At 42.7% G+C, this 27633-nt stretch overlaps 1 protein-coding gene across 11 annotated transcripts in view; it reads left to right on the forward strand.

Moving 5' to 3' along the window:
* LOC100675448 (zinc finger protein 613-like) overlaps window positions 1-27633 on the forward strand; it is a 228307-nt gene that overhangs the window by 172691 nt on the left and 27983 nt on the right. For 5 of the 11 annotated variants that reach the window (XR_010323394.1, XM_064294165.1, XM_064294166.1 and 2 more), the window contains 3 exons: window positions 13016-13142; window positions 13425-13520; window positions 26062-26272. Coding sequence is in view for 9 of the 11 variants with exons in the window: in XM_064294165.1 (XP_064150235.1) it covers window positions 26258-26272 (15 nt within the window). In the remaining 2 variants the exon portion in view is untranslated. Of the gene's footprint in view, window positions 1-8950; window positions 9158-13015; window positions 13143-13424; window positions 13521-15423; window positions 19989-20859; window positions 21005-21029; window positions 21121-26061; window positions 26273-27633 lie in introns of those variants that run through there. The other 6 variants (XM_064294164.1, XM_064294158.1, XR_010323393.1 and 3 more) reach the window with 6 other exon arrangements.

A 27633-nucleotide genomic window follows, 5' to 3' on the forward strand; every position in this document is an offset into this window, starting at 1 on the left:
GCCCCTGTGGCTTCGTGAATGGGGAGAAGCTACTGTCCTGATCTACTGACTTGGCATGTTCTAGCATCTACAATCTAATGAGCCGTTTCCTTGCTATAAATCTCTCTCTGTTTATATTTATGTGCTTTACTTATTTTGCTTCTCCAGAGAACCCACCCTAAGACAAACTCCCACCCAAGTGATTGGCCAGGACTGAGCAGATATGGTAATTGCAGCCCACCAAAGGGATTGGTCGGTTTTCCCATCCTGCTGGGCTTGAAATAAACCACCCAGAGGCAGGAAAGAGAACATACCACCAGCACCAAGGAATAAAAGCCAGGAGTAGAGATTGCATCCTTTGGACATGGAATCCCTGTGCTGAGGAGCTTCTGGAAGTGGGAAACCAAGAGACAGAGAAAGAGAGAGCGAGTTGTAACCCTGAAGATGGTAAGAAGTGGTGACAGCAGAGACCTGGCAGCAGGAGACAGTGTGGTGGGCTTCCTGGCCCAAGGAGAGAGAAGGCTGAGTGCCTTTGGGCAGAAGCCAGAGGTCAGGGAGATGCATGTTTCCAAGTATGGCTGGAAAGAGGCTGTCCTAATGGAAGAACTGTATTCTCGAGTGTTCTTGAGCCTGAATTGTAACCTGTTACTTTCCTAATAACCCCATAATCATGAGCATTGTTGTGAGCTTTGTGTGACCATTTTAATGAATTATTGAACCCAACAGAAAAGTAGAGACTTCCATGGGAGGGATGGTTGGTGTCAGAATTGGTAAAGATGGCAGAGAGAGGAGGCTTGTCTGGCCTCAGCCCCATCGGAGTCAGCCTTGTGCTGTTGCTCTTGGTTCTCCTTCCCCCTGGTGGGTTTAGAGGTGGTCAGACACTGCCCCCACACCATTTTTACATTCTCTGTCTCTTGGTTTCCTAGTTCCAGGAGCTTCACAGCACAGGGATCCCCTGTCCAAAAGCCACACTTTGCTCTTGGCTCTTCTTCCTTGGTGGTGGTGAGATTCTCTCCTTTACACCCCTGGGATAGGTCATTTTAACCCTACTGGAATGGCAAAACCAACGAGTCCCTTCATTGTGTTGTTGTTAGGTGCTGTCGAGTTGGTTCCAACTCATAGCAACCCTGTGTACCAGAGAGCGAAACTCTGCTTGGTCCTGTGCTATCCTTACAATCATTGTTGTGCTTGAGCCCATTGTTGCGGCCACTGTGTAAGTCCATGTCATTGAGGGTCTTCCTCTTTTCCGCTGACCCTGTACTTTACCAAGCATGATGTCCTTCTCCAGGGACTGATCCGTTCCAACAACATGTCCGAAGTATGTAAGACACCATCTCGCCATCCTTGCTTCTAAGGAGCTCTCTGGTTGTACTTTATCCAAGACAGATTTATTCATTCTTTTGGCAGTCTGTGGTATAATCAATATCCTTTCCCAACACCACAATTCAAAGGCGTCAATTCTTTTTCGGTCTTCTTATTCATTGTCCTGCTTCCGCATGCATATGACGTGATTGAAAATACCTTGGCTTGGATGAGGCGCACCTTAGTCTTCAAGGTGACATCTTCACGTTTCAACACTTTAAAGATGTCCTTTGCAGCAAATTTGCCCAATGCTGTGTGTCTTTTGATTTCTTGACTGCTGCTTCCATGGGTGTTGGTTGTGGATCCAAGTAAAATGAAATCCTTGACAATTTCAGTCATTTCTCTGTTTATCATGATGTTGTTTATTGATCAAGTTGTGAGGATTTTTGTTGCCTTTACGTTGAGATGTAATCCATGCTGAAGGCTGTAGTCCTTGATCTTCATCAATAAGTGTTTCAAGTCCTCTTCACTTTCAGCAAGCAGGGTTATGTCATCTTCATAACACAGGTTGTTAATGAGTCTTCCTCTAATCCCGATCCCTTGTTCTTCTTCATAGAGTCCAGCTTCTTGCATTATTTGCTCAGCATACAGATTGAATAGGTATGGTGAAAAGATACAACCCTGATGCACACCTTTCCTTACTTTAAACCACTAGGTATCCCTTTGTTCTGTTCGAATGACTGCCTCTTGATCTATGTACAGGTCCCTCATGAGCACAATTAAGTGTTCTGGAGTTCCCATTCTTCACAATGTTCTCCATAATTTGTTAGGATCCACGCAGTCGAATGTCTTTGCATAGTCAGTGAAACACAGGTAAACATCCTTCTGGTATTCTCTGCTTTCAGCCAGGATCCATATGACACCAGCAATGATATCCCTGATTCCAGGCCCTCTTCTGAATCCGGCCTGAATTTCTGGTGGCAGTTCCCTGTCGATATACTGCTGCAGCTGCTTTTGAATGATCTTCAGTAAAATTTTGTTTGCATATGATATTAATGATATTGTTTGATAATTTTCCACATTCAGTTGGATCACCTTTATCGGGAATAGGCATAAATATGGATCCCTTCCAGTGGGTTGGCCAGGTAGCTGTCTTTCACATTTCTTGACATAGATGAGTGAGCACTTCCAGGGCTGCAGCCATTTCTTGAAACAGCTCAGTTAATATTCTGTCAGTTCCTGGAGCCTTGTTTTTTGCCAGTGCCTTCAGTGCAGCTTGAACTTCTTCCTTAACTACCATCAGCTCCTGATCATACGCTATCTATTGAAATGGTTGAATGTAGACTAATTCTTTTTGGTATAATGACTCTGTATTTCTTCCATCTTTTGATGCTTCCTGCATCATTTAATATTTTCCCCATAGAATCCTTCACTATCACAACTCAAGTCTTGAATTTCTTATTCAGTTCTTTGAGCTTGAGAAATGCCAAGCGTGTTCTTCCCTTTTGGTTTTCTATCTCCAGCTCTTTGCACATGTGATCATAATACTTTGTTTTCTCAAGCTGCCCTTTGAATCTTCTGTTCAGTTCTTTTGCTTCATCATTCCTTTTGCTTTAGCTGCTCGACATTCGAGAGCAAGTTTCAGTCTCCTCTGTCTTGATCTTTTGTTTCTTTCCTCCATCTTGATCTTTTCTGTCTTTCTTGTCTTTTCAATGACCTCTGCTTTCTTCATGTATGATGTCCTTGATGTGATTCCACAGCTTGCCTTGTTCATGGTCGTTAGTGTTCAACGCTTCAACTCGATTCTTGAGATGGTCTCTAAATTCAGGTGGGATATACTCAAGGTCATACTTTGGCTCTCCTGGAGCTGCTCTTATTTTCTTCGGTTTCAACTTGGAGTCGCATATCGGCAATTGATGGTCTGTTCTGCAGTCGGCCCTTGACCTTGTTCTGGCTGATGATACTGAGTTTTTGCATCGTCTCTTTCTACAGATGTAGTCGATTTGATTCCTGTGTATTCTATCTGGTGAGGTCCATGTGTATAGTTCACGTTTATGTTGGTGAAAAAATGTATTTGCAGTGAAGAAGTCCTTGGTCTTGCAGAGTTATATCATTCAATCTCCGGCATTGTTTCTGTCACCAAATCCGTATTTTCCAACTACCGATCCGTGTTCTTTTTTTCCAACTTTTGCATCCCAATCACCAGTAATTACCAGTGCATCCTGATTGCATGTTCAATCAATTTCAGACCGCAGAAGTTGGTAAAAATCTTCGGTTTCTTCATCTTTGGCCTTAGTGGTTGGTGCATGAATTTTGAGTAATAGTGGTATTAACTGGTCTTCCTTATAGGCGTATGGATAGTATCGTATCACTGACTGCATTGTATTTCAGGATAGCCCTTGAAATGTTCTTTTTGGTGACAAACGCAACACCATTCCTCCTCACATTGTCATTCCTGGCATAGTAGACAATATGATTGCCCAATTCAAAATGGCCAATACCGGTCCATTTCAGCTCACTAATGCCTAGGATATCGATGTTTATGCATTACATTTCATTTTTGGCGATTTCCAATTTCCCTAGATTCATACTTCATACATTCCAGGTTCCGATTATTAATGGATGTGCCACGTCAGCAAATGAAGGTCCCAAAAGCTTTACTCCATCCACGTCATTAAGGTCGACTGTACTTCGAGGAGGCAGCTCTTTCCCAGTTGTCTTTTGAGTGCCGTCCAACCTGGGGGGCTCATCTTCTGGCATTATATCAGACAAGATTCCACTGCTATTCATAAAGCTTTCACTGACTAATTCTTTTCAGAAGTAGACTGCCGGGTCCTTCTTCCTAGTCTGTCTTAATCTGGAAGCTCAGCTGAAACTTGTCCTTCATGGGTGACCCTGCTGGTATCTGAATACTGGTGACATAGCTTCCAGCATCATAACAACACACAAGCCCCTACAGTATGACAAACTGACAGACACATGGGGGACACAATTACGTTTTTTGCACAGTCCTGCCCAATCACCTGGGTGGGAGTTACACGACCATGGTGAGAAAGGCCACACAAAAGCGGTTTATCACACTGCAACCTCCTAGACCCAGGAGATGGAGAGAAAGGTGTAATGGGGAGATGGCGCAAGACAGCAAGAAGCAGCAGCATAGAAATGGTGGCAGCAAACATTGTTCTTGATGGAGAGAGGCTGAAAACATTCCCCTTGAGAACAGGAACAAGACAAGGATGCCCTTTATCACCACTTCTATTTAACATTGTGTTGGAAGTCTTAGCTAGAGCAATAAGAGAAGAAACAGAAATAAAGGGCATCCAAATTGGTAATGAAGAAGTTAAACCATCCCTATTTGCGGATGGTGTGATACTAAGAAAATCCAAAAGGCTCCACGAGAAAAGTACTGGAACTAAAGAAAGACTTAGGAGAGCAGCAGGATACAAGATAGACATACAAAAATCAGCTGGATTCCTATATACCAATAAAATGAATAATGAAAAGGAAATTAGGGAAACACCTAAAAAAAATAAAATACTTGGAAATAAGTCTAACTAGGGATGTAAAAGACCTATACAAACAAAACTACAAAACACTACTGCTAGAAACCGAAAGAGATCTACATAAATGAAAGAACATACCATGCTCACGGATAGGTAGAGTCAGCATTGTGAAAATGACAATTCTACCCAAAGCGTTTTACAAATGCAATGCAATACCAATGCAAATACCAACAACATTCTTTAAAGAGATGGAAAAACTTATATTAACTTTATACAGAAAGGGAAGAGGCCTGGGATAAGTGAAGCACTATTGAAGAAGAAGCTTAAAGTAAGAGGACTTGTACTACCTGACTTCAGAACCTACTATACGGCTACAGTTGTCAAAACAGCCTGGTACTGGTAGAGCGACATACATTGACCAGTGGAACAGAATTGAGAACCCAGATGTAAACCCATCCACCAATAGTCACCTGATCTTTGGCAAGGGCCCAAGGTCCATCAAATGGGGAAAAGACAATCTTTTTAACAAATGGTGCTGGCAAAACTGGATGTCCATCTGCAAAAAAATGGAACAGGACCATAAAAAAAAAAACAGGACCCATACCTCACACCATATACAAAAACTAACTCATAATGGATCAAACACCTAAATATAAAGCCAAAAACTATGAAGTTCATAGAAGAAAACATAGTGTCAACACTAGAGACCCTAATACATGGCATTAACAGGATACAAATCACAACCAACAACACACAAGCTTCAGAGGTTAAGCTAGATAACTGAGATCTTCTAAAAATTAAACACTTATGTTCAACAAAAGACTTCACCAAAAGAGTGAAAAAGAGAACTTACAGACTGGGAAAAAATTTTTGCTATTGCAAATGAGACAAAGGTCTGATCTCTAAAATCTGCAAGAAAATCCAACACTTCTGCAACAAAAAGATAAATAATCCAGTTAAACAATGGGCAAAGGAAATGAACAGACACTGCACCAAAGAAGACATTCAGGCGACCAACAGACACATGAGGAAATGCCCACGAACACTAGGCATTAGGGAAATGCAAATCAAAACCACAATGAGATACCACCTCACCCCCGCATTACTGGCACTAATCGATAAAACAGAAAATAACAAATGTTGGAGAGGCTGCAGGGAGATTGGAACTCTTACGCACTGCTGGTGGGAATGCAAAATGATACAACCATTTTGGAAAACAATATAGTGCTTCCTTAGAAAGCTAGAAATAGAAATAACCATATGATCTAGCATTCCTACTCCTAGGAATGTGTCCTACGGAAATAAGAGTCATCACACAAATAGATATATGTACACCCATCTTCATTGCAGCATTGTTCATAATAGCAAAAAGATGGAAACAACCTAGATGCCCATCAACAGATGAATGGATACACAAACCGTGGTACCATACACACAGTGGAGTATTAGGCAGCGCTGAAGAACAGCAATGAATCTGTGAAGCATTTCATAACATAGATGAGTCTGGGGGACATTATGCTAAGTGAAATAAGTCAATCACAAAAGGACAAATGTGCGAGACCACTACTGTAAAAACTCATGAAAAGGTTTACATACAAAAAGAAGCAGTATTTGATGGCCACAAGGGAGGGGAGGTTGGGGATGGAAAAGGAGTTAATAGGCAATGAGTAATTGGTAACTTTGGTGAAGGGTAAGACTGTACACAATACTGGGGCAACCAGCACAACTTGTACAAGGCAGGGCCATGGTAGCTCTGTAGACGCATCCAAACTCCCTGAGGGACCGAATTGCTGGGCTGAGGGCTGTGGGGACCATGGTCTCCGGGAACATCTAGGCCAGCTGGCATACCAGAGTTTGTAAAGAAAGTGTTCTACATTCTACTTTGGTGAGTAGCGTCTGGGGTCTTAAAAGCCTGTGAGCGGCCATCTAGGATACTCCACTAGTCTCAGCCCTTTGGGAGCAAGGAATAATGAAGAAAACTAAAGACACAAGAGAAATTTTAGTCCAAAGGACTAAAGGACCACATCTACCACGGCCTCCACCAGACTGAGTCCAGTACAATGAGATGGTGCCTGGCTACTACCACTGACTGCCCTGACAGGGATCACAATAGAGGGTCCCAGACAGAGCTGGAGAAAAATGTAGAACAAAATTCTAACCCAAAAACAAAGAACAGACTTGCTGGTCTGACAGAGACTGGAGAAACCCTGCGAGTATGGCCCCCAGGCACCCTTTCAGCTCAGTAATGAGGTCCCTCCTGAGGTTCACCATTCAGCGAAAGATTGTACAGTCTTGTGGAACAAAACAAGACTAAAGGGGCGCAGCAGCCCTGGGGCAGGGACTGGAAGGTAGAAGGGTACAGGAAAGCTGGTAATGGGGAGCCTGGGGTTGAGAAGGGGGAGTGTTGCCATGTCATGGGGTTGTTAACCAATGTCATACAACAATGCGTGTACTGACTGTTTGATGAGAAACTAGTATGTTCTGTAAACATTCATCTAAAATTAAAAAAAAAAAAGAAAAGGCGGCAGGAGACTGGTGTGAAATGGCATGGTGGGCTTCCCGACCATGGAGCAAGGTGGCGCCAGTGAATGCGCTGACCCACTGAGAGAAGGAGCTGACAGCCTTTGGGCAGGAGGCTTACTAGAGGAGTAGAGTGGTTCAGGAACTTGGTGGAGCTAGGCCCACCGACCCACAGGGCGAGAGAGGTGAGTGCCTTCAGGCAGCAGGCTTCCTGGTGGAGCCGGTTGCCTCTGGTCACCTATTGGTGGAGATGAAGAGCTTTGTATCCTTGCCCAAGCATAGCAGGGCCCGATGGCCCACACTCCAGAGAGAGTCTATGGGTACTGCTGAGAAGATGCAGTCCTGACAAAGAGCTGTTCCTTGAGTTGTACCTGAGAACTTCCCTAATAAACCTCATAATTGTGAGTGTTTTCTGTGCGGCCATTGCAATGAATTATCGAACTGAACAGGGAAGTAGTAGCTGGATTGGTAAAAAGGTTAGAGGGTAAAGGCATGTCTGTGCTCCGCCTCATAGGAATCAGCCTTGGTATGTTAATTTTTGATTCTCCTTTCCTCTTGTGAAGTTAGAAGAAGTCAGATGCCTCCCCCACCATGCCATTTTCACAATCCAACATGTGTGCTTAAAGGAAATGTACCACTGTGTTATGATGGATCACTTTTATGTGGCCATTCTTGCCATGGTCTTATAACTCCTGTCCAGGTGATTGGGTACCTGTTGTACCTGTTGCCATCGAGTCAATTCTGACTCATAGTGACCCTATGGGTGGGGCCATGCAAATAAGGCCTAAGAAACTGTAATGAAGGGATTGGTCAGTTTTGCCACCCCACTAGGCTTAAAATGAGCCATCCCAGTGGCAAGAAGGAAAGAGAATCACACCACTACAAAGGAAGAAGAGCCAGGAGTGGAGTGAATCGTTTGGACCTGGGATCCCTGAACTGAGAAGCGTCTGGGACCAGGAGACAGAGAGAACTATAGCACCAAAGTTGTTGAGAATCAGCGGCAGCAGAACCAGGAGACAGCGAGGAGACCTGCAGGAGACAGCGCAAGGAGCATCCTGGCCCACAGAGTGAGAAAGCTGAGTGCCTTCGGGCAGGATGCTTGCTGGCGAAGTAGGGTGCCTCCGGGTACTTGGTGGAGCTAGTTTGCAGACCTATTGAGCTATAGCTGTGAGTCTTCTGCCCAAGTCTTCCTGGCTAAGTGGGGTGCCTCTGGGCACTTATCGGAGGAGCTGAAAGGGCTTCGTAACACTTGGTCAAACCAGCTAGAGGCCAAGGGCCAGAGAAAAATGTGCCTGTGGGTACGGCTGAGAAAAGGCTGTCCTGATGGAAGAACTGTATGTTGAGCATTCCTGAACTTGAATTGTAACCTGTTATCTCCCTAAGAAACCTTGAGTATTGTCTGTGAATTCTGTGTGGCCATTATAATAAATTATCAAACCCAGCAGAGAAGTAGAGAATACCTTGGGAGGGATGGTTGGTGTTAGAATTTGTAAAGATGGCGGAGAGAGGAGGCATGTCTGATCCCTGCCTCATAGGATTGAGCCTTGGGTGGTTGATCTTGACTCTCCTTCCTCCTTGTGAAGTTAGAGGAGGTCAGATGCCACCATGCCATTTTTACAACTGCTCACATTGAATTTTCCCTTCAGCCTACAGGTCTTGACTTTCCAGTAGCAACAGAATCTATTGAAGAAAGGAGGAAGAGGTTCCAGGATTTGAGTTTTGTCATTTCCGGGGACACCCTTCAAGGGAGACTGAGATTTCTGAATGAAAATTTAGAGCTGATCCAGAAAATACAGAGAGCATCTTGGATGCTGGTCATGTCACAAGAATAAAAGAAAATGGTCAAGGGCCAGGTGACTTTTGGTTTGTTTTATGCTTTCCTTTGTTCCCTAATGGGTTTGTAGAGGCCTGGTGGCCCTCGGAGTCCTGGTGGCACAGTGGTTAAGAGCTGGGCTGCTAAACAGCTAAACAGCTTGACTGCGAATCTACCCCCAACTCGTTGGAAACCTAATGGGGCAGTTCTACTCTGTCCTATAATGTTGCTATGAGTCGGAATCGACTTGAACAGTAACGGGTTTGTTTTTTGTTTTTTTATAAAATATTGGTTCAGTTAATCTAAAATCTAAAATGTATAAATATGGAAGTCAGAGCTGGAGAAAAATAAACTTAGACTCTGAGTTCAACACCAGGCAAAATAGGTTCAGGAATATATTGTTCATGTAATTAACACTAAATTAAATTACTGACATTGAACCTAGTATGTACTGGACAATCCTGGGGGTTACATTAACTGTCAAGTAGCATCTGATATTTCTCTGGCCAAAACAAGAGAATCAGTATAATTTAAATAATAAGCCCAGTTTTTGAGGAGAAAAAAGATCAGTGTCTCAGGTGATTTTAGTATCTCATGGGACTTTTGTCTAAGTAAGTTTCTTTGATGGTTTTTCCTAGAGGTGATGTGGTGGTGGATGGTGTCCTGAACAGTCGCATTCTCATTAATGCAAAAGGAAGTTTCCTATGGCTGTTTTTTCCAGGGTTCCTCACAGAGCCTTGTATGGATAGACCAAGCAAACTCAGTGGACTCAGCTTGTGGTGGTCTAGTTTTATATGTTAATTAAACCTAAACATGAGTGGAAAATGGAAGCAATGCACAGGACTCAGATGATTCTTAATGAACTGTTGTTTGAGTACAGATTTGAAAGTAGGGAGTGAGTTCTGTCACCTTGCACAAGCCCTTTAGCTGCTATACATCTGAGTTTTCTTATCTGTGAAATGGGGATGATGATAGAGGTATCTCATATTTTTCTTGTGGAGATGAAATCAGTCTATTTAGAAGAGTTCTAATATGTGGTATGAAAGGGCATCCAGTGCCCCCAATCTTTACAATACTTGTTGTTGCAGCAGTATCAAATGTCATGACTGTCAACAACCTACATGGTCAAATATTTTCCCATCTTGCTTTCTTTTGTATTTTTTAATTGCTGGCGAGGCTGAGATCTTTCTTGTATTGGTCAGTGTCATGGATTGAATTGTGTCCCCCCAAAATATCTGTAAGCTTGGTTAGACCATGATTCCCAGTATTGTGTGGTTGTCCTCCATTTTGTGATTTTTCTATTTGTGTTATAAATCATAATGTATACCTATAGTTAAAGAGGATTAGAGTAGAATGTAACACCCTAGTTCAGGTCACATCCCTGATCGAATGTAAAGGGAGTTTTCCTGGGGTGTGGCCTGCACCACCTTTTATCTTACAAAAGATAAAAGGAAGGGATGCAAGCAGAGAGTAGGGGACCTCATACCACCAAGAAAGCAGCATCAGGAGCAGAGTACCTCCTTGGGACCCAGGGTCCCTGCACCTGAGAAGCTCCTTGATCAAGGGAAGATTGATGACAAGGACCTTTCCCTAGAGCCAACAGAGAGAGAAAGCCTTCCACTGGAGCTGATGCCCTGAATTTGGACTTCTAGCCTACTAGGTGGCGAGAGAATAAATTTCTCTTTGTTAAAGCCATCCACTTGTGGTATTTCTGTTATAGCAGCACTAGATGACTAAGACAGTCAGTTTGATTGTTTTCTGAAATAAATAAATTCCGATTTGACTTACTCATTTGAAGGAATTGTTCCTATGCACTGTGTATTGATCTTTTTGTAAAAGGTTTTTTTTTAGAGAATATTTTTTCCAAACTTCACTTTTTTTTTTTATGCAGAAGTTATAAATTTACACATTTTCCCATTCTGGCTTTTGACTTGTGTCATAAATGTATTCTTTATTTTCTTCCATTATTTTCATACCTCGTTTTTTGTTTTTTAAGTTTAATTCTTATATGAATTATCTATTGGTTTTTAGCAAAATGTTCCAACATTTTAGAGGCTTAAAATAGATGACATTTATGATCTCGAGACTTCTGTGGTCAGGAATGCAGGTACAGCCTCTCTTGGTGCTCTGCTTCTTGGTCTCTCACAAGACTGCAATAAAAGTGTTGGCTAGAGCAGGCGTCTGATCTGAAGCTCGAATCGGGGAGGGTCTGCTTTCAAACTCACTTGGTTGTGGGCTGAATTAAGTTCCATGAGGGCCTCAGTTCCTCACTGCATGTTGGTCAGAGGCAGCACTCAGGTACTTACCATGTGGGCCTCTCCAACATGGCAGCTTACTTCACTAACACCAGCCAGACGGAAGTAACGTATCTAATATGTAATCTAGTGACAGAATGGTATTCCATCCTCTTTGTCATAGTCTCATAGGAGCAAGTCACGACTGCAGAGGTGTGAAGATGATCACAGGGCTGTCATAGAATCTGCCTGCCACAGGTCTTTCATTCGGTAAAAGCTTATTTTTGAGTGCAGAGTGAGATTGTTGGATATTGCTTCTACCTTACTCTGTTTTCTCTTTTGGAAGTTATGAACAGACATGTGTTAGACTTTCTCACACTATTCATGTTTACTAACCTCTCCTTTACATTCTCTGTCACTCTCTGCTACATTTTCAGTAATTTCTTAAATTGTAAATTATAGCTGACAGTTAACTGTTTAGTGTATTTATATGCTGTTAACTTGTCTGTTCATATATATCATACGTATGTGTGTATATATGTATGTGTATGTGTTTATTATTTTTCCCGAGTCCACCCAATTATCTTGTCTCTTGTTCTGTATTTTTGATAGCTTTAATTCCTTTCTACAGATTAAACACATTTATTAAACATGTCATTTTCTGTAATTCAGATACCTAGTCTTTTTTCTGTAGATTTTGATATCGTTTCTGAAGGCCTGTGTTGAATATAGGAACATGTTTTATTCTCCCTCTGTCGCTAACATTTATCTCTTAGCATATAGATGGCCAAATACATATATACCCTTACACCCACACGCATTTTTACGTGTATATATACTTAGTTATCTAGTGCTGCTAAAACAGAAATACCACAAGTGAATGTCTTTAACAAAGAGAAATTTATTTCTTCAAAGGAAAGTAGGCTAAAAGTCCAAATTCAGGGCGTCAGCTCTAGGGGAAGGCATTCTTTCTCTGTCTGCCTTCTTGGCCTTCTCATCAATCTTCCCCCAGACTAGGAGCTTCTCCACCCTCTGCTCCCAGCACTGCTTTCTTGGTGGTATGAGGTCCCCCACTCTCTGCTTCTTGCTTCCCTTTCCTTTTATCTCTTGTAACATAAAAGGTGTTCCAGGCCACACCATGGGGAAACTCCCTTTACATTGGATCAGGGATGTGACCTTAGTAAGGGTGTTACAATCCCACCCTAATCCTCTTTAACATAAAATTACAATCACAGAATGGAGGAAAACCACACAATACTGGGAATCATAGCCCAGCCAAATTGATACACATGTTTGGGGGGACACATTTCAATCCCTGGCATACACATATATGTGTACACACATACACACCCCCACTCACATATGTCCACATGTGTACAGATACATATTCACATACACACGTGAGTGTGTGTGTGTGAATATGAGATGTTTCTAATTTAAAGGATTTCACTGCTGGTCATTATCGGAACTTCTTATTTGATAATTGAATGGATGATTCAATACCCAAATACAGAATATTTCTTTACAATTTTGCTTCTTCTACAAGGTATTAAAAAAAACACAACACTTGGTATATAGAGGAAATCAGCAGAACAACTTTCTTCACATTTCAACCATATCATCAAAAGGAAGTAACTTCATGAAATGGAATCCTTTTATTATAGGAATCACTGACATTCAGCGATGTGGCTTTGGAGTTTACCTGGCAGGAGTGGCAGCTCCTGGACCCTGCTCAGAAGGACCTGTACCGGGATGTGATGTTGGAGAACTATGGGAACCTGGTGTCCCTGGGTGAGGACAGCTCCCCTGTGTTCCTCAGAGGGTGACCAGTCGGTGACCTTTCCTTCCTTAGCTGTTGCAAGCTTTGGAGTGCCTGGTGCTCTGATGTGGTAGATTTTCAGTCCGCTCTGTGCCCCTAGATAAGTGTGTATATTCTCCCTCTCCTGAGAGAAAAACCTTTACTTCTTACAATTAAATGTTTTTTTTTTTTTTTGACAAATGTAGGATTCTGTAGTCTTCACAAAACCAAGGCCAACTTGGTTAGTCTAAGATTTTGTGATTTCCCATGAACAGGGTATGAAGTTAGCAGACCAGATGCACTCTCCAGGTTGGAACGAGGAGAACAACCATGGACTATCTTAGACAAAAGCCACAGTCGAACATTTTCAGGTGAGTGAGTGAAAAGCAGCGATGGGGGAAGTCTGTGGAAGTCACAGTCTAGTCAGAGAATGTTCTTAGCTCTCAGGGTGTCTGAGGATACGTAACAGTGCCTCCACACAGCCCTCTCTCATGTGAATCATCTTTTTCTTTGTAGGAGTTTAGAGAAAAATAGATCCCTGTATCTCTTCTGTGATCAGGTCCCCATTTATTTGCCATGTATCTTTATACTTTTGTTTGCATAGTTTGTTTCTTCATAGGATTCTTAAGTCCTTACATTCATCATATCCTTCCACCTCTCTTGCTATGAAATTCTACCTTCCAGGCCTCTCTCCACAGAGAGAACTTTGAATTCGTAACTGTCCTCCGAGTACGGCACCTCCCTCCCCCATTGGTAATACTACACTTGATGTTAGCCAGAAGGCTGAGAAGTGATCTCCACTGGGAAGTACTGATTTCACTTCCTAACATCCAACCCCATCGTGGATGTTGCACCCCCACAGTAGACTGGTCTCTCATTGTGCTGCTATCTGCTTCCTCAGCTTCTCTTTCCCCTACTCTGAGGTACTTCTAAGGTGCTGATTTTCATTTTCTCATTTGTTCTCCTAACCCTTTAAAATTCCTTCCTTCTCCTTTGATATTGTCTAACAAAAACTTTGTTCTATATATTTTACTTATTTGAAAAATCATTTTTAAAATCCTGCGTTCTCAGATCCAACATAAACCAGATCATAATAATATCTACTTCAATATAATTTCTTCGTATATTTACTAATTCGGATCTTTTTCCTAGTTCGTTGTAAATGTTATCACTCAGTTCACTTCAGTGCCTCAGGAGACTGTTCTAGTTCCAAAGCTATAGTTAGAATCATTAAAACCTTGGTGTTCATCTTCTTTTAATCTGTGTTCTCTGAACATGATCTTCTTATGTGTCCTTAGTCATATTTATATACTAAAGTTTTCTGAATTTTTATCTCCAGTCAAGACTTTTCTCAAGATTTATGAATCCTTGTGAGTTTCATTTCTGTACTTGGATATATAATAACCATCTAGAAATTGATATGTTTCAGAATGTTTGCTTGAACCGTCTATGCTTTAGTTATTTCAGTTAATTCAGAAATTAATAATTTCTCATCTTATTAAAAGACAGTATTACCCTGTGGCTCAAGTCAAATACTTAGCCACAACTCATGATTCCTTTCTTTCTTTTCTTGAACCCGACCCTCGCAACATCGGAAACAATTATTCCATCAGAGAGCCTTCTCTGCCTCCAAAATAAATCTTCATTTCCCCCTCGCCTCTCTACCGTCTCTTTCAAACCGCATTTTACAATCTACAGCTAACTTTCTTTATGTTTTTCCTCGCTTTTTAAAATGATTTTACCAAAGCAGAATATAGGCTCCGTAAACAAAAAGAACATGTTTGTGTACCACCAGTACCTTTACTATGTAGGTGTCAGAATTGTTTTGTCCCAAATGTAGCATTCTGCACTCTTCCCAAACCCAACATTGCTGCTGCATAGTTGTCATTTGGCAAGGATTTGTGGAATGAACGAATCTGTGCTTCACCAGTTTGGAGCAGGTGTCCCTCCGTCCTTCATTGTCTGCCCTTCACAGTGACTTGCTTGTATTTTACAGTCTCTACACATTTCGCTTGGCGTTTTTTAGGAAGCAGCCAAATCTGTATTTATTTGTTATGTATGATCTATCCTTGTTTCTACGTTAACTGCCTTTATTATTTGGACTCTGTGTATTATTACGTGTTCACCAGTGTGCAGGGAACATTAAATGTGAAGTTTTATTTATATTCATACCATAGGATTGTCACTAAAGAGCCGCCTTACATCAAAGCACATTTTAATGAATTTATTCTTAATGGAGATGATAGAAGGTTTCATTGTTCTCTTCTTTCCTAGAATCCTGGATATTCGATGATCATCTACCTGAGCACTTGCAAAATGAAAGCAGGGAAGATAGGATAACACAATGCTATGAACATATTGTATTGGAAGATACTGTTCATCAGCGCAAGGGTTGTTTTCCCTTTAGACAAAACCACGGTATATTTGAGTTACGTGAAAAATTTGTGAAGTCAAATTTAACTTTAATCAAACAAAGCAAAAACTATGAAATAAATGCTGAGCTTAACAGAGGTGAGAAAGTCTTCCTCCATGCTAACCATGAGCAATTTCATATTGAATCCAAGTTCCCTGAGAATCAGATATCCAACACCACTAAGTCCCAACTCATGAAGCACCAGAAAGCTCAAAAGGTAGACAAACTGCATGTATGCGGTGAATGTGGGAAGGCCTTCATCAAGAAGTCTTGGCTCATTCGTCATCAGAAATGTCACAAACTCTTTCGGTGCACGGAATGTGGAAAATCTTTTTCTCAGAAGTCAAGTCTCATTAGACATCAGAAACGCCACAGAAAAGAGAAACCCTTTCAGTGCAGTGAGTGTGCAAAAGCCTTCGCCACGAAGCAAAGGCTCGTTATACATCAGAGATCTCACACGGGTGAGAGACCGTATGGCTGCCAAGAGTGTGGAAAAACTTTTGCCTATATGTATTTCCTTGTTAAACATAAAAGAATACACACAAGAGAGAAATGTGTAGATTCAGTCAAAGCGAAAGGCCCTTCCGCAGTGAATCGCAGCTCATCACATACCAGTGATCCCATGCAGGGGAAGAGCCCCGTTAATACAGTGATTGTGCAGCTGCCTTCTGTGGCCGCTCAGACATCGGTAAACCTCAGTGGGCTCCTACCAAACAGGAACGTGGTCCTTGCGGGACAGCCTGTTGCCAGGAGTGAAACAGCAGATGGTAACACTAATTTTGTACAGCAGAGAATCGTTATGAACGCAGTGAATGTAGTAGTGCCTATGAATGCAGTGAATGTGGTAGTGCCTTCAATGACCAATTACGTCTTATTTTATGTGCCACAAAACCCATAGGATAAACTGAGAGAAATTCCCTGGGGCTAGTGATTAGCAAAAATTTCTACTCATTATATGGCTATAGATCGTATCCTGAGGGAAATCATATGCAGGAGGTGGGAAAGCCTGGAACACTCACTGTACATAAATACGTGCACTGATATTGACACATAATCGGATTTTAAACCAAAAGCATATGTATCAATTGCTCTGTTGTGTCTATTAAATGAATGTAAGTCTGAGTTCATGCCTGTGGATGAATTAAGTACTGTGAATTTTTAGAACAGAAATGGTAGGTATCTGGAATGTTCCTTCATCTTGTTAGTTTTTGTTGAGTTGATTCCCATTCATGGTGATCCCATGTGTCACAAACGGCTGAAAAGAAAGTGATGTTATGCGGCAGCTGAGTGGAGAAAAGCTGCATTTAGAGTGGCCTGGGGCAAAAACCAGGTTGATTAAACAATATGATTGATACAGGGCCAGGTCTACTGGTTGCACCCAGCAAAAGGCCATATGCATATGAATGGGAAGAGGTGGAGAAAATAAAACTAGAATATTTTAAAAAGGGTTATGTGTTTATTGAATGTACTATGGATATTGAATGTTTCTCTGTCCTGGTGCTGTAAAACAGAACTAAATGTATGATAGAAATGAGGGAGGAAAAGTCAGTGCCCATCAGAAGAAGCCCCTTCCAAGACTAGAAGTTAAAGGGAGCTGGCGAGTAGACAGCCTAGTATCCTTGCCTGTGGTGACCCCCTGGGTCCACTCATGAGAGGAAGTGGGGGAAATTCAGCACAGAAGAGACAGTTTCCATTGGTACCCGCTGACCTAGCCCATGGGGGCTACAGATGAGAGAGAGAGAGAGAAAGGTAGCTAGTCTGAAGTGAGGGAGTTGTGTGGACTCCTGAGCCTACAGGTAGTGCATGTTGACCTAGCTCATGGGGGCTAATGATGAGAGGGACAAGGGGGTGGCTAGTCCGAAGTGCTGGAGGTGCGCGTAGACTCCCGAGCTGAGGTTTCTAACCAAAAGGTCAGCAGTTTGAATCTACCAGCCACTCCTTAGAAACCCTATGGGGCAGTTCTACTCTGCCCTGTAGGGCTGCTATGAGTTGGAATCATCTCGACAGCACACAACAACAACTATAAGAAATACTGTATTAATGGGTGGCTTTAACAAGCAGAAATTTATTCTCTCACAGTTTAGGAGGCTAGAAGTCTGAATTCAGGGTGCCAGCTCTAGGGGAAGACTTTTTCTCTCTTTTGGCTCCAGGGGAACGTTGTCGTCTCTCTTCAACATCTGTACACTCTTCATTCCTTGCAGATTTCCATGTGTTTTGACATTAATCTGCCCTTAGGTCTAGGAGGTTCTCAGCACAGGGACCCTGGGTCCAAAGGACACTTTCTGCTCCTAGCTCTTCTTTCTTGGTAGTAGTGAGGCCCCTCTCCTCTGTGCTCATTTCTCTCTCCTTTTATTTCTTGTAATATAAAAGGTGTGACTCAAGCAAGGGTGTGAAGGATGGTGATTTAAGTAAGGGTGATGACTTAACAAACAGAACCTAATCCTCATTAACATAACCTAATTCTGCCTTATTAACATAACAAAAACTGATTTACAAATGGGATTGTAACCACAGGCATAGAAACTAGAATTTACAACACATCACAAACTGTAGGGTAATTACATTAGATCACAAACTGGAGGACAACTACAATGTGGTGCAATTGATCACTTTTGTGTAGCCTTGGTCTTGTAATTCTCATCCAGGTGATTGGGTGGGACTGTGTGATAGGGTAATGGTGGTATACCAAGGGGATTGGTCAGTTTTGCCTTAAAAGAGCCATTTCCAGAGCGGAGAGAGGATCCTACCTCCACCAAGAAGAACAGCCAGGAGCAGAGAGCACGTCTTTTGAACCCAGGATCCCTGTGCTGAGAAACTCCTGCAGAGAGAGAGAGAGAGAGAAAGAGTGCAAGCTGTAACCCCGAAGATGGTGAGAAGTGGTGGCAGGAAAGACCTGGCAGCAGAGACCTGGCACATTGGGCTTCCCAGCCCATGGAGAGAGAAAGCTGAGTGCCTTTGGGAGAGACCTAGGGTCAGGGAGAGGCATGGAACTAGGGATATTATTGCTGATGTCAGGTGGATCCTGGCTGAAAGCAGAGAATACCAGAAAGATGTTTATCTGTGTTTTATTGACTATGCGAAGGTGTTCCACTGTGTGGATCATAATAAATTATGGATAACATTGAGAAAAATGGGAATTCCAGAGCACTTAATTGTGCTCATGAGGAACCTGTACATAGACGAAGAGGCAGTTGTTTGAGCAGAACAAGGGGATACTGTTTTAAAATCAGGAAACTTGTGCATCAGAGTTGTATCCTTTCATCATACTTATTCAATGTGTATGTTGAGCAAGTAACATGAGCACAGTTCAGAAGAGGCTGTCCTGATGAACTGTATCCTGAGTGTTCCTGAGCCCAAATTCTGTTACTTCCATAATAAACCCCATAATCATGAGTGTGGTCTGTGAGTTCTGTGTGGCCATTGCGATGAATAACTGAACCCAGTAGAGAAGTAGAGAGTGCTGTGGTAGGTATAATTGATGTCAGAGTTGGTAAAAATGGAGGAGAGAGAAGGCATGTCTGATCTGTGCCTAATAAGAATCAGCCTTGGACTGTTGATCTTTGTTCTCCTTCCCCATAGTAGGGTTAGAGGAGGTCACTGTCCCCATGCTTTTTGTACACACACAATACTGGAAATCATGGCCTAGCCAAGTCGACATATTTCTGGGGGACACAATTCAATCCATGACAGTATGTAAGATGATGTCTCGTCCTCTCTTTTAAGGAGCATCTGGCCATACTTCATCCAAGACAGAATTTATTCGTTGCTCTGGCAGTCCATGGTAAATTCAACATTCTTCACCAACACCACAATTCAAAGGCATCAATTCATCTTTGGTCTTCCTTATTCATTGTCCAACTTTCATGTCCTCTTCTGAATCTGGCTTGAATTTCTGGCAGTTCCCTGGCAATGTACTGCTGCAATCATTTTGCAGCTGAAGTAGCAGAGGCAGGAGATGGAACAGTAGGATTCCCCGCTCACGGAGTGAGAAAGCTGTGTGCTTTCGGGCCAAGGCTTACTGGCAGAGTGGGGTGCCTCTGGGCACTTTTCGGCAGAGCTAAAGAGCTTTGTAAGGCTTACCTGAGCAGGACTGAGGCCAGGCTGATGGTCCAAGGGGGCCTGCGGGCACGGCTGAGAAGAGGCTGTCCTGAGCGAAGAACTGTATGCTGAGTTCTTCCTGATCCTGAATTATAACCTGACGCTTCCCTTATAAACTCCATAACTGTGAGTATGGTCTGAGAGTTCTGTGTGGCCATTGCAATGAATTATCAAACCCAGTAGAGAAGTAGAGTGTGCCATAGGAAGAGATGGCTGGTGTCAGAATTGGTAAAAAGGTTGGAGAGAGGTGGTGTCTGTCCTCCAGAAAAACAAACCCGTTGCTCTTTGAGTCGATTCCCACTCATAGCAACCACCTTAAAGGAACCAGCCTAGAGCTATTGATCTTGATTCTCCTTCCCCCTTGTGAAGCTGGAGGTCAGACGCCGCCCTCAGGCCATTGTTACATGTAATACTAATACCTGAGAAATGGAATGAAGAAGTTGAGGGTAGTGGTGATTCAGTGGTAGAATTCTTGCCTTCCACGTAGGAGATGGGGTTTGATTCCCAGCCAGTGCACCATAAGCATAACCACCATTCTGTCAATGGAGGTTTGCATGTTACTATGATGCTAAACAGATTTCATCAGAGCTTCCCTACTATGATGGACTAGGAAGAAAGGCCTGGCAATCTACTTGCCTTTTACTCATCTCTTAATAGACGTTCCCCTGTATTCCACTCCAAATACAACCTAGGCTCATCCCATCTGCTCTTTTGCCCTGTTTGTGATGGGCATTCAGTACCTCCTTCTCTAAACCTTTTTCTGTCCTTAAAGCTGCTTCTTGCAAGGCGTTTTCAGTCAGATTTCCCTGGTTGTGCGCTTCCTGGTTTTTTGCCGTTCGCTTTTATTTTCCCAGTCTTGAACTCCCACTTCTCTATTTCTAAACTTTTTTCTTTTAAACATACCATTTAAAACGGCGCGGCCATGTTATTTTTATGCCAAGCCGTCTCGTATCAATTTAATTGATTCCGTTTCCCTTGTGAAGCTCGAGCTTCTGAAAATCTTTCTATTTTCTGCAAGGGTCGAGGAGCCGGGACACAGGACAGTGTCAGTGGCTTCTTGTCTTCCTGGCCATACCTGGTGGCCAGTGTCTCTAAAAGGGCGCCTTGCGTGCTGTACGGCAAGTGTTCAAATATGGCCGCCTCTAGCTCTGTTAAGACGGCGCAGACATATTAGCTCGTAAGGCCGTATCGGAAACTTGGTTTACAGTTCCCCGTCAAACGGTACTGACCCTCGCCGGCCCCCGTAGGCTGACAGGGTTAGTGCAACACCGGTCAAGAAGTCGAAGCTGTTCACGGAAGTAAGTGCAACTTTTCGGATCTGCAGGTAGTTCAGGAGAAAAACAGGTCAGTGTTAGTCTTGTTTTTGGAGCAGGGCTGGGAAGGTGTGTGGACATGGTGTAGTGAGGACCAATGGAGTTCCTGAGGGGAGCGCCATGGTGGAGGTGTGTGAGGGCAAGCAGGTAGGAGTCGGTGTCTTTGGGGTCAGATATGGGGTGAGCGCGTTTGTACAACGATTAAAGCTGTCCCGACTGCCAGGGTACGGGGTCTTTGCAGATCTTTCTTCATGTAAGGGGTGCAGGTGGTATTTACGACGAATGCGGCGTCTGGTTCGGGTTCGGGTTCGGGATTTAATATGGGGCGTAGTGATGTTTGAACCGGGGACTGAGGTTCGTACAGGTGTGTGGTCTAGGTTTCGCATTAATAGGCTACAGCCGCTTGTGAGGACGGAAGCTTTGGGAACCCAGGATTCTTGGCTAGTGGTTGATTTGAGGTTGGAAAATCAGCTGCTGGGACAGAAGGCGGTACAGTCCCCGGGCAGTAGTTGGAAATTCTTGATTTAGATAATCGTATGTCTTTTCTTTTCTAATCCGTAGATTAGCTAAGTACGGACCTAGGGACTAATCCACAACAAACGTGGGTCTATAGCTGTTCTCCCATTGCAAACGTAGAGTTGAGTCGTTGTGTGGGAGGCCTTATGGCTCACAAAGCTGGGCATAAATGCTCACATTTTTCTTTATAATAAACTTTATTTTGTTAATTTTTCGTATCTCTGGCAACATGACCCGTATTCTAGCTTATTGGAAAGTTCCATGTTCCAGTAATCCCTTGTTTGTACAATTTCAGTTCCCACTGTTAGTGTTTAGGAAAGGCAAAGAGATGAGCTTGTGTGTATGGAGCAATTCTATCCAAGTATGTATGTAAAAATCTGCTTGGGGAGTTCCTTGGTGTACCCATACCCAGTGCCATCGAGTCGATTCCGACTTTGAGGTGTAAACAATCGCCTAGATTCCTGTAGGATATGATTCAGGATTAGGACAAAGCTGTGAGGTGGTTCTTACGAGGTGGATGTGGTGCAGTGATTCCTTCTAGGCATACATGAAGCCCTGGTGACCCAGTGGTTAAGAGCTTGGCTGCTAACCAAAAGGTCTCCAATTTGAATCCACCAGCCACTCCTTGGAAACCCTATGGGGCCGTTCTACTCTGTCCTGTAGGGTCACTGTGAGTCAGAATCAACTTGACAGTAACAGCTTTGGTGTTTTTGGTTTTAGGCATACAAGGTCTTGTGAGTCACCAAGGGGATTGGACAGCTTGCTGCTAATGCAAATAAGGTGCATGGGACCTTTGTGGGTAGGACCATGCAAATAAGGTGCTTGGAACCCTAACTAGGGGATTGGTCAGTTTTGCCATCCCTCTAGGCATAAAATGAGCCATTCCAGGGGTAGATAGGGAACCTCACTACCACCAAGAAAGAAGAGCCAGGAGTGGAATGTGTCCTTTGAACCTAGGGTCTTTGCACTGAGAACCTCCTAGACCCAGAAGATGGAAAGAGAGGTGTAACACTGGAGATGGCACAATACAGTGAGATGTGGTGGTAGAGAAACAGTGGCAGCACCACCAGGAGACCGATATGAGAAGGCACGGTGGGCTTCCCGGCCACGGAGCAAGGTGACTACAGTGAGTGTGCTGATCCATGGAGCGAAAGAGCTGAGAGCCTTCAGGCAGGAGGCTTACTGGCAGAGTGGGGTGTCTCCAGGCACTTGGTGTACCTAGGCTTACTGCGTGAGAGAGACCTGAGCACCTCTGTGCAGGATGCTTCCTCGTGGAGTGAGGTCCCTCTGGTCACTTACTGGCAGAGCTAAAGAGCTTTGTAACCTTGCCCAAGCAGGGCAGGGGCTGGGAGGCCACAAACCAGAAACATGCCTCTCAGTGGGGACAGCTGAGAAGAGGCTGTCTTGATTAAAGAACTGCATCGTGAGTCTGTCCTGATCCCAAATGATAAGCTAGTACTTCCCTAATAAACCCCATAATTGTGAGTATTGTGAGTTCTGTGTGACCATTGCAATGAATTATTGAACCCAGCGGAGAAGTAGGGATGGCTGTTGTCAGAATGGGTGAAAAGTTTGGAGGGTGGGGGTATGTTTGACCTCCACCTCATAGGAATCAGCCTTGGACTGATGCTGATGATTCTGCCCGCCTTGTGAAGTTACAGGTGGTCTCCTGACACTGTTGCACCATTTTTACAGTGGAGGTCACGCATACCTGTGCTCTCCAATTATTTAACCATTTCTGACAGCAGCCATTCCCCCAAGGCACTCTCTACTTCTTTGCTGGGTTTGATAATTCATTGCAATGGCTATGAGAACTCAAACTGTACTTACAGTTAAGTGGTTTATTAAGGAAGTAACACGGTTCAACTTGGGAACAGAATCAATTTGGAAATAACAGGGTGTAACTCCACCCTCCAAGCTTTTTACCAATTCTGACACCAGCCATCCCTCCCACAGCACTCTCTACCTCTCTGCTGAGTTCGATAATTCATTGCATTGACTACAAGAACTCACACACTATACTCATGATTACAGGGTTTATTAGAGAAGTAACAGGTTACAATTCAGGATCAGGAATGACTCAGGATACAGTTCTTCGATCAGGACAGTGTCTTCTCAGCTGTGCCTGCAGCCAGGCCTCTCTCTGGCCCTCAACCCCTTGGCCTCAGTGCCTCCCTGGTCTAGCAAGTGTTACAAAGCCCTTTTGCTCCACCTGTAGGTGTCCAGAGGTACCCCACTCTGCCAGTAAAACTTGGCTCTAAGGCACTGAACTGTCTCCCTCGGTGGGTCTGCAAGACTAGCTCCACTGACACATGCCTGAAGGTACCCTATTCTTCAGGAAGATTCCTGCCCAAAGACTGTCAGCTGTCTTGCTTCGTTGGTCTTCACACCCACTGTAGTCGCCTTGCTCCATGGGCCAGGAAGCCCACCACACCTTTGTCTCCTGGTTCTGCTGCCACTATTTCTTTGCTTCTTGCCATTTTACCCCATCTCCAGTGTTACAGTTCTCTCTGTCTCTAGCTCCTGGTCTAAGAGGTTCTCAGCGCAGGGACTCCTGGGCCAAAGAACATGCTTTGCTCCTGTTTTTTCTTATTTGGTGGCAGTGAGGGTCCCCCCTCTTCTCTGGAATTGGCTCTCTTTTTAAGGCTAACGGGATGGCAGAATTGACTATCTCATCATTAGGGTTCTATACACCTTATTTGCATGGTTCCACACAGTGGTGCCATGCATCTTATTTGCATTATTACCAAGCTGTCCAATCCCCTGTGTGGGCCACAAGCCACTTATTTGCACAGTCCCACCCAATTATTGTGGAAGTTACAAGACTGTGCATGGCTAAAAGGGCCATATTAAGTAATTCACTGCACTGCACTTGTGGTTGAAATGTGTGGTCATTATGGGAGGATATGTACTTGATGTATACCTCAAATTTAAATTATGTCAAGGTGTAGGTATAACTTGCACCTAATAGATGATGCCTAAGAGTTTTCTAAGGAGGTTGTACTACTTAACAGTTCATTCAGTGGAATGAATGATCTTCACTTCATACTAGTGTTATAGGTGGCCTGTTTAAAATATGTTTCAATACCGTAATGTCATCTTATCTTCTTAAAACTTTATGGATTTGGTTTCTCATTGAGAGTCACAATTAAACAAGAATAGGTATTTGTGTATGTTTTGAGGTAGGGATCAACCTTATTTTTCTCTTTCACATGTACATCTGACTGTCCAGGCACTGTGTTTTCAAAAGACGGCTTTTACCCATGTTGTTGCTGTTGTTAGGTGCTGTCGAGTCACATCCAACTCACAGCGACCTTGTGTACAACAGAAAAAAACACTGCCTGGTCCTTTGCCATCCTCACAATTGTTATGCCTGAGCCTATTATTGCAGCCAGTGTGTCATTCCATCTCATTCAGGGTCCTCCTCTTTTTTGCTGACCCTCTACTTTAACAAGCATGATGTCTTTCTCCAGGGACAGGTCCCTCCTAACAACATGTCCAAAGTATGTGAGACAAAGTCTTGCTGTCCTTGCTTCTAATGTGCATTCAAGCGGTACTTCTTTCAAGACAGACTTGTTTGGTCTTCTGGCAGTCCATGGTATATTCAGTATTCTTCTCCTTATCCATTGTCTATCTTTTACATGCCTATGAGGCAAATGAAAGCACCATGGCTTGAGTCAGGCACACCTTAGTCCTTAAAGTGATATCTTTGCTTTTGAGCACTTTGAAGAGGTCTTTTGCAGCTGATTTGCCCAATGTAATGCATCCTTTGATTTTTTTGTGTGTGTGTGTTTTAAATGAAAGTTTCTAACTCAGGTCAGTTTCTCATACAAAAACTTACACACACATTGTTATGTGACCCTAGTTGGGGATCCTTTGATTCTTGACTGCTACTTCCATGGGTGTTGATTGTGGATCCAGGTCAAATGAAATTCTTGACAACGTCAGTCATTTTTCCATTTATCATGATGTTGCTTATTAATCCAGTTGTGAGGATTTTTGTTTTCTTTATGTTGAGGTGTAATCCACTTTGAAGGCCTGGTCTTTGATCTTCATTAGTAAGTGCTTCAAATCATATTCACTTTCAGCAAGCAAGGTTGTGTCATTTGCTTATTGCAGGTTGTTTAATGAGTCTTCTTCCAACCCTGATGCTGTGTTCTTCATGTAGTCCAACTTCTTAGATTATTTGTTCAGCATACAGATTGAATAATTATGGTACCCATATATCTGCAAATTCTGAATTGTAGGTTTTATTGCTCATGGATGTAAAATGTTCTGAGGCACCAAATAAAGGGACAGTCAGCAGTATTGGGGACTTTGTGTTAAGATGATTGCCAAAAAGCTGTGACAACCCTGGTGGTATAGTGGTTGAGTGCTGTGGCTGCTAACCAAAAGGTCAGCAGTAGGCATCCACCAGGTACTCCTTGGAAACTCTATGGGGCAGTTCAACTCTGTCCTGTAGAGTCGCTGAGTTGGAATTGACTCGAGGGCAATAGGTTTTTTTTGTTGTTATTTGGTGACAACACGTGTGCCTAGAGGAAATGTACCACTCACATGGAATTTTTCCTTCAGCCTACAGGTCCTGACTCCTCAGCAACAAAAGAATCAATTGAAGAAAGGAGGAAGAGTTTCCAGGATTTGGGTATTGTCATTTCTGGGGACACCCTTCACAGAAGACTGAGATTTCTGAACAGAAATTTAGAGGTGACCCAGAAAACACAGAGAGAGAATATCCCAGATGCTGGCCATGGCACAAGAATAAAAGAAAATGGTCAAGGCACAGGTGACTTTTATTTTGTCTTATGCTTTACTTTGTTTCCTAATGGATTTTTAGAGGCCTGTACAATATCAGTTCAGTTGATCTAAAAAGTATATATTTGAAAAAGTAGGAGCTACAGAGAAAAAAACTTAGACCCTGACTTCAACATCAGGCAAAGTAGGTTCAGGAATGTATTGTTGACTGGACTAACACTGAATTGTTGGCGTTGAAAATAATATGTGACTAGACGATCCTATGGGTTACATTAGCTGTTTACTCAAATCTAATACTTCTCTGGTCAACACATGAGAATCGTTACAATTTAAATGGTATGCCCAGTTTTTGAGGAGAAAGAAGATCAGTGCTTCAGGTGATTTTAGTGTTTTATGGGACTTTTGTCTAAGTAAGTTTCTTTGATGGTTCTTCTGTAGGTGATGTGGTGGATGGTCTCCTGAACAGCAGAATTCTCATAATGCAAAAGCAGGTTTCCTATGGCTGTTTCTTCCCCGGTTCTTCATAGACCCCTGTAGAAACAGACCAAGCAAACTCAGTGGCACAGGAGACAAACGCAAGCTAGCCTATGGACTCGGCTTGTGGTGATCTAGGCTTATCTATTAGTTAAACCTAAACATGATTGGAAAATGGAAGCAATGTACAGCTGTCAAATGATTCTCAATGAACTGTTGTTTGAGTACAGATTTGGAAGTAGGAAGTAGCTCTGTGATCTTGCACACACTGTTTACAGCTATCGTACACCTGAATTCTTCCATCTGTAGAATGGGATGATGATAAACGTTTCTCATATGGTTATTGTGGAGACGAAATTAGTCAGTCTATTTATAGTGTGTAGAAGAGTGTCTAGTAAGTGATATGAAAGAGCACCCAGTGCCCCCAACCTTTCTAATACTTGCTATTACCGTGGTATCAAATGTCATTACTTTCAATAGTCTACCTGGTAAAATATTCTCCTGTCTTGCTTTCTGTTGTATTTTTCTAATTACTGGTGAGGCTGAGAACTTTCTTGTGTTGAGCAGTTAGAATATTTATTTTCTGAAATATCTGTCCATATCCTGTGCTCGTTTATAAATTCTCGTTAGTCTTACTGATTTAAAGGAATTGTGTCTACGTACTGTGTATTGATCTTTTTTTTAAATATTTTTTTGATAATATTTTTTCCAAACTGTCACTTGTCTTTTTCCATGCAAGAAGTTTTCATTTTTTATTAAAACTTTGTCACAGAATTTCAGATTTTCCCTTTCTGGCTTTTGAATTTTGTCATAACTATATTCTACATTTTCTTTTATTATTGTTATACTTTTTTTTTTTTTTTTTAAGTTTAAGTCTTATATGACTTATCTATTGATTCCTAGAAAAGTTTTTGAACA

Source organism: Loxodonta africana, chromosome 11, assembly GCF_030014295.1.
Source record: "Loxodonta africana isolate mLoxAfr1 chromosome 11, mLoxAfr1.hap2, whole genome shotgun sequence".
NCBI classification, from domain to species: Eukaryota; Metazoa; Chordata; class Mammalia; order Proboscidea; family Elephantidae; genus Loxodonta; species Loxodonta africana.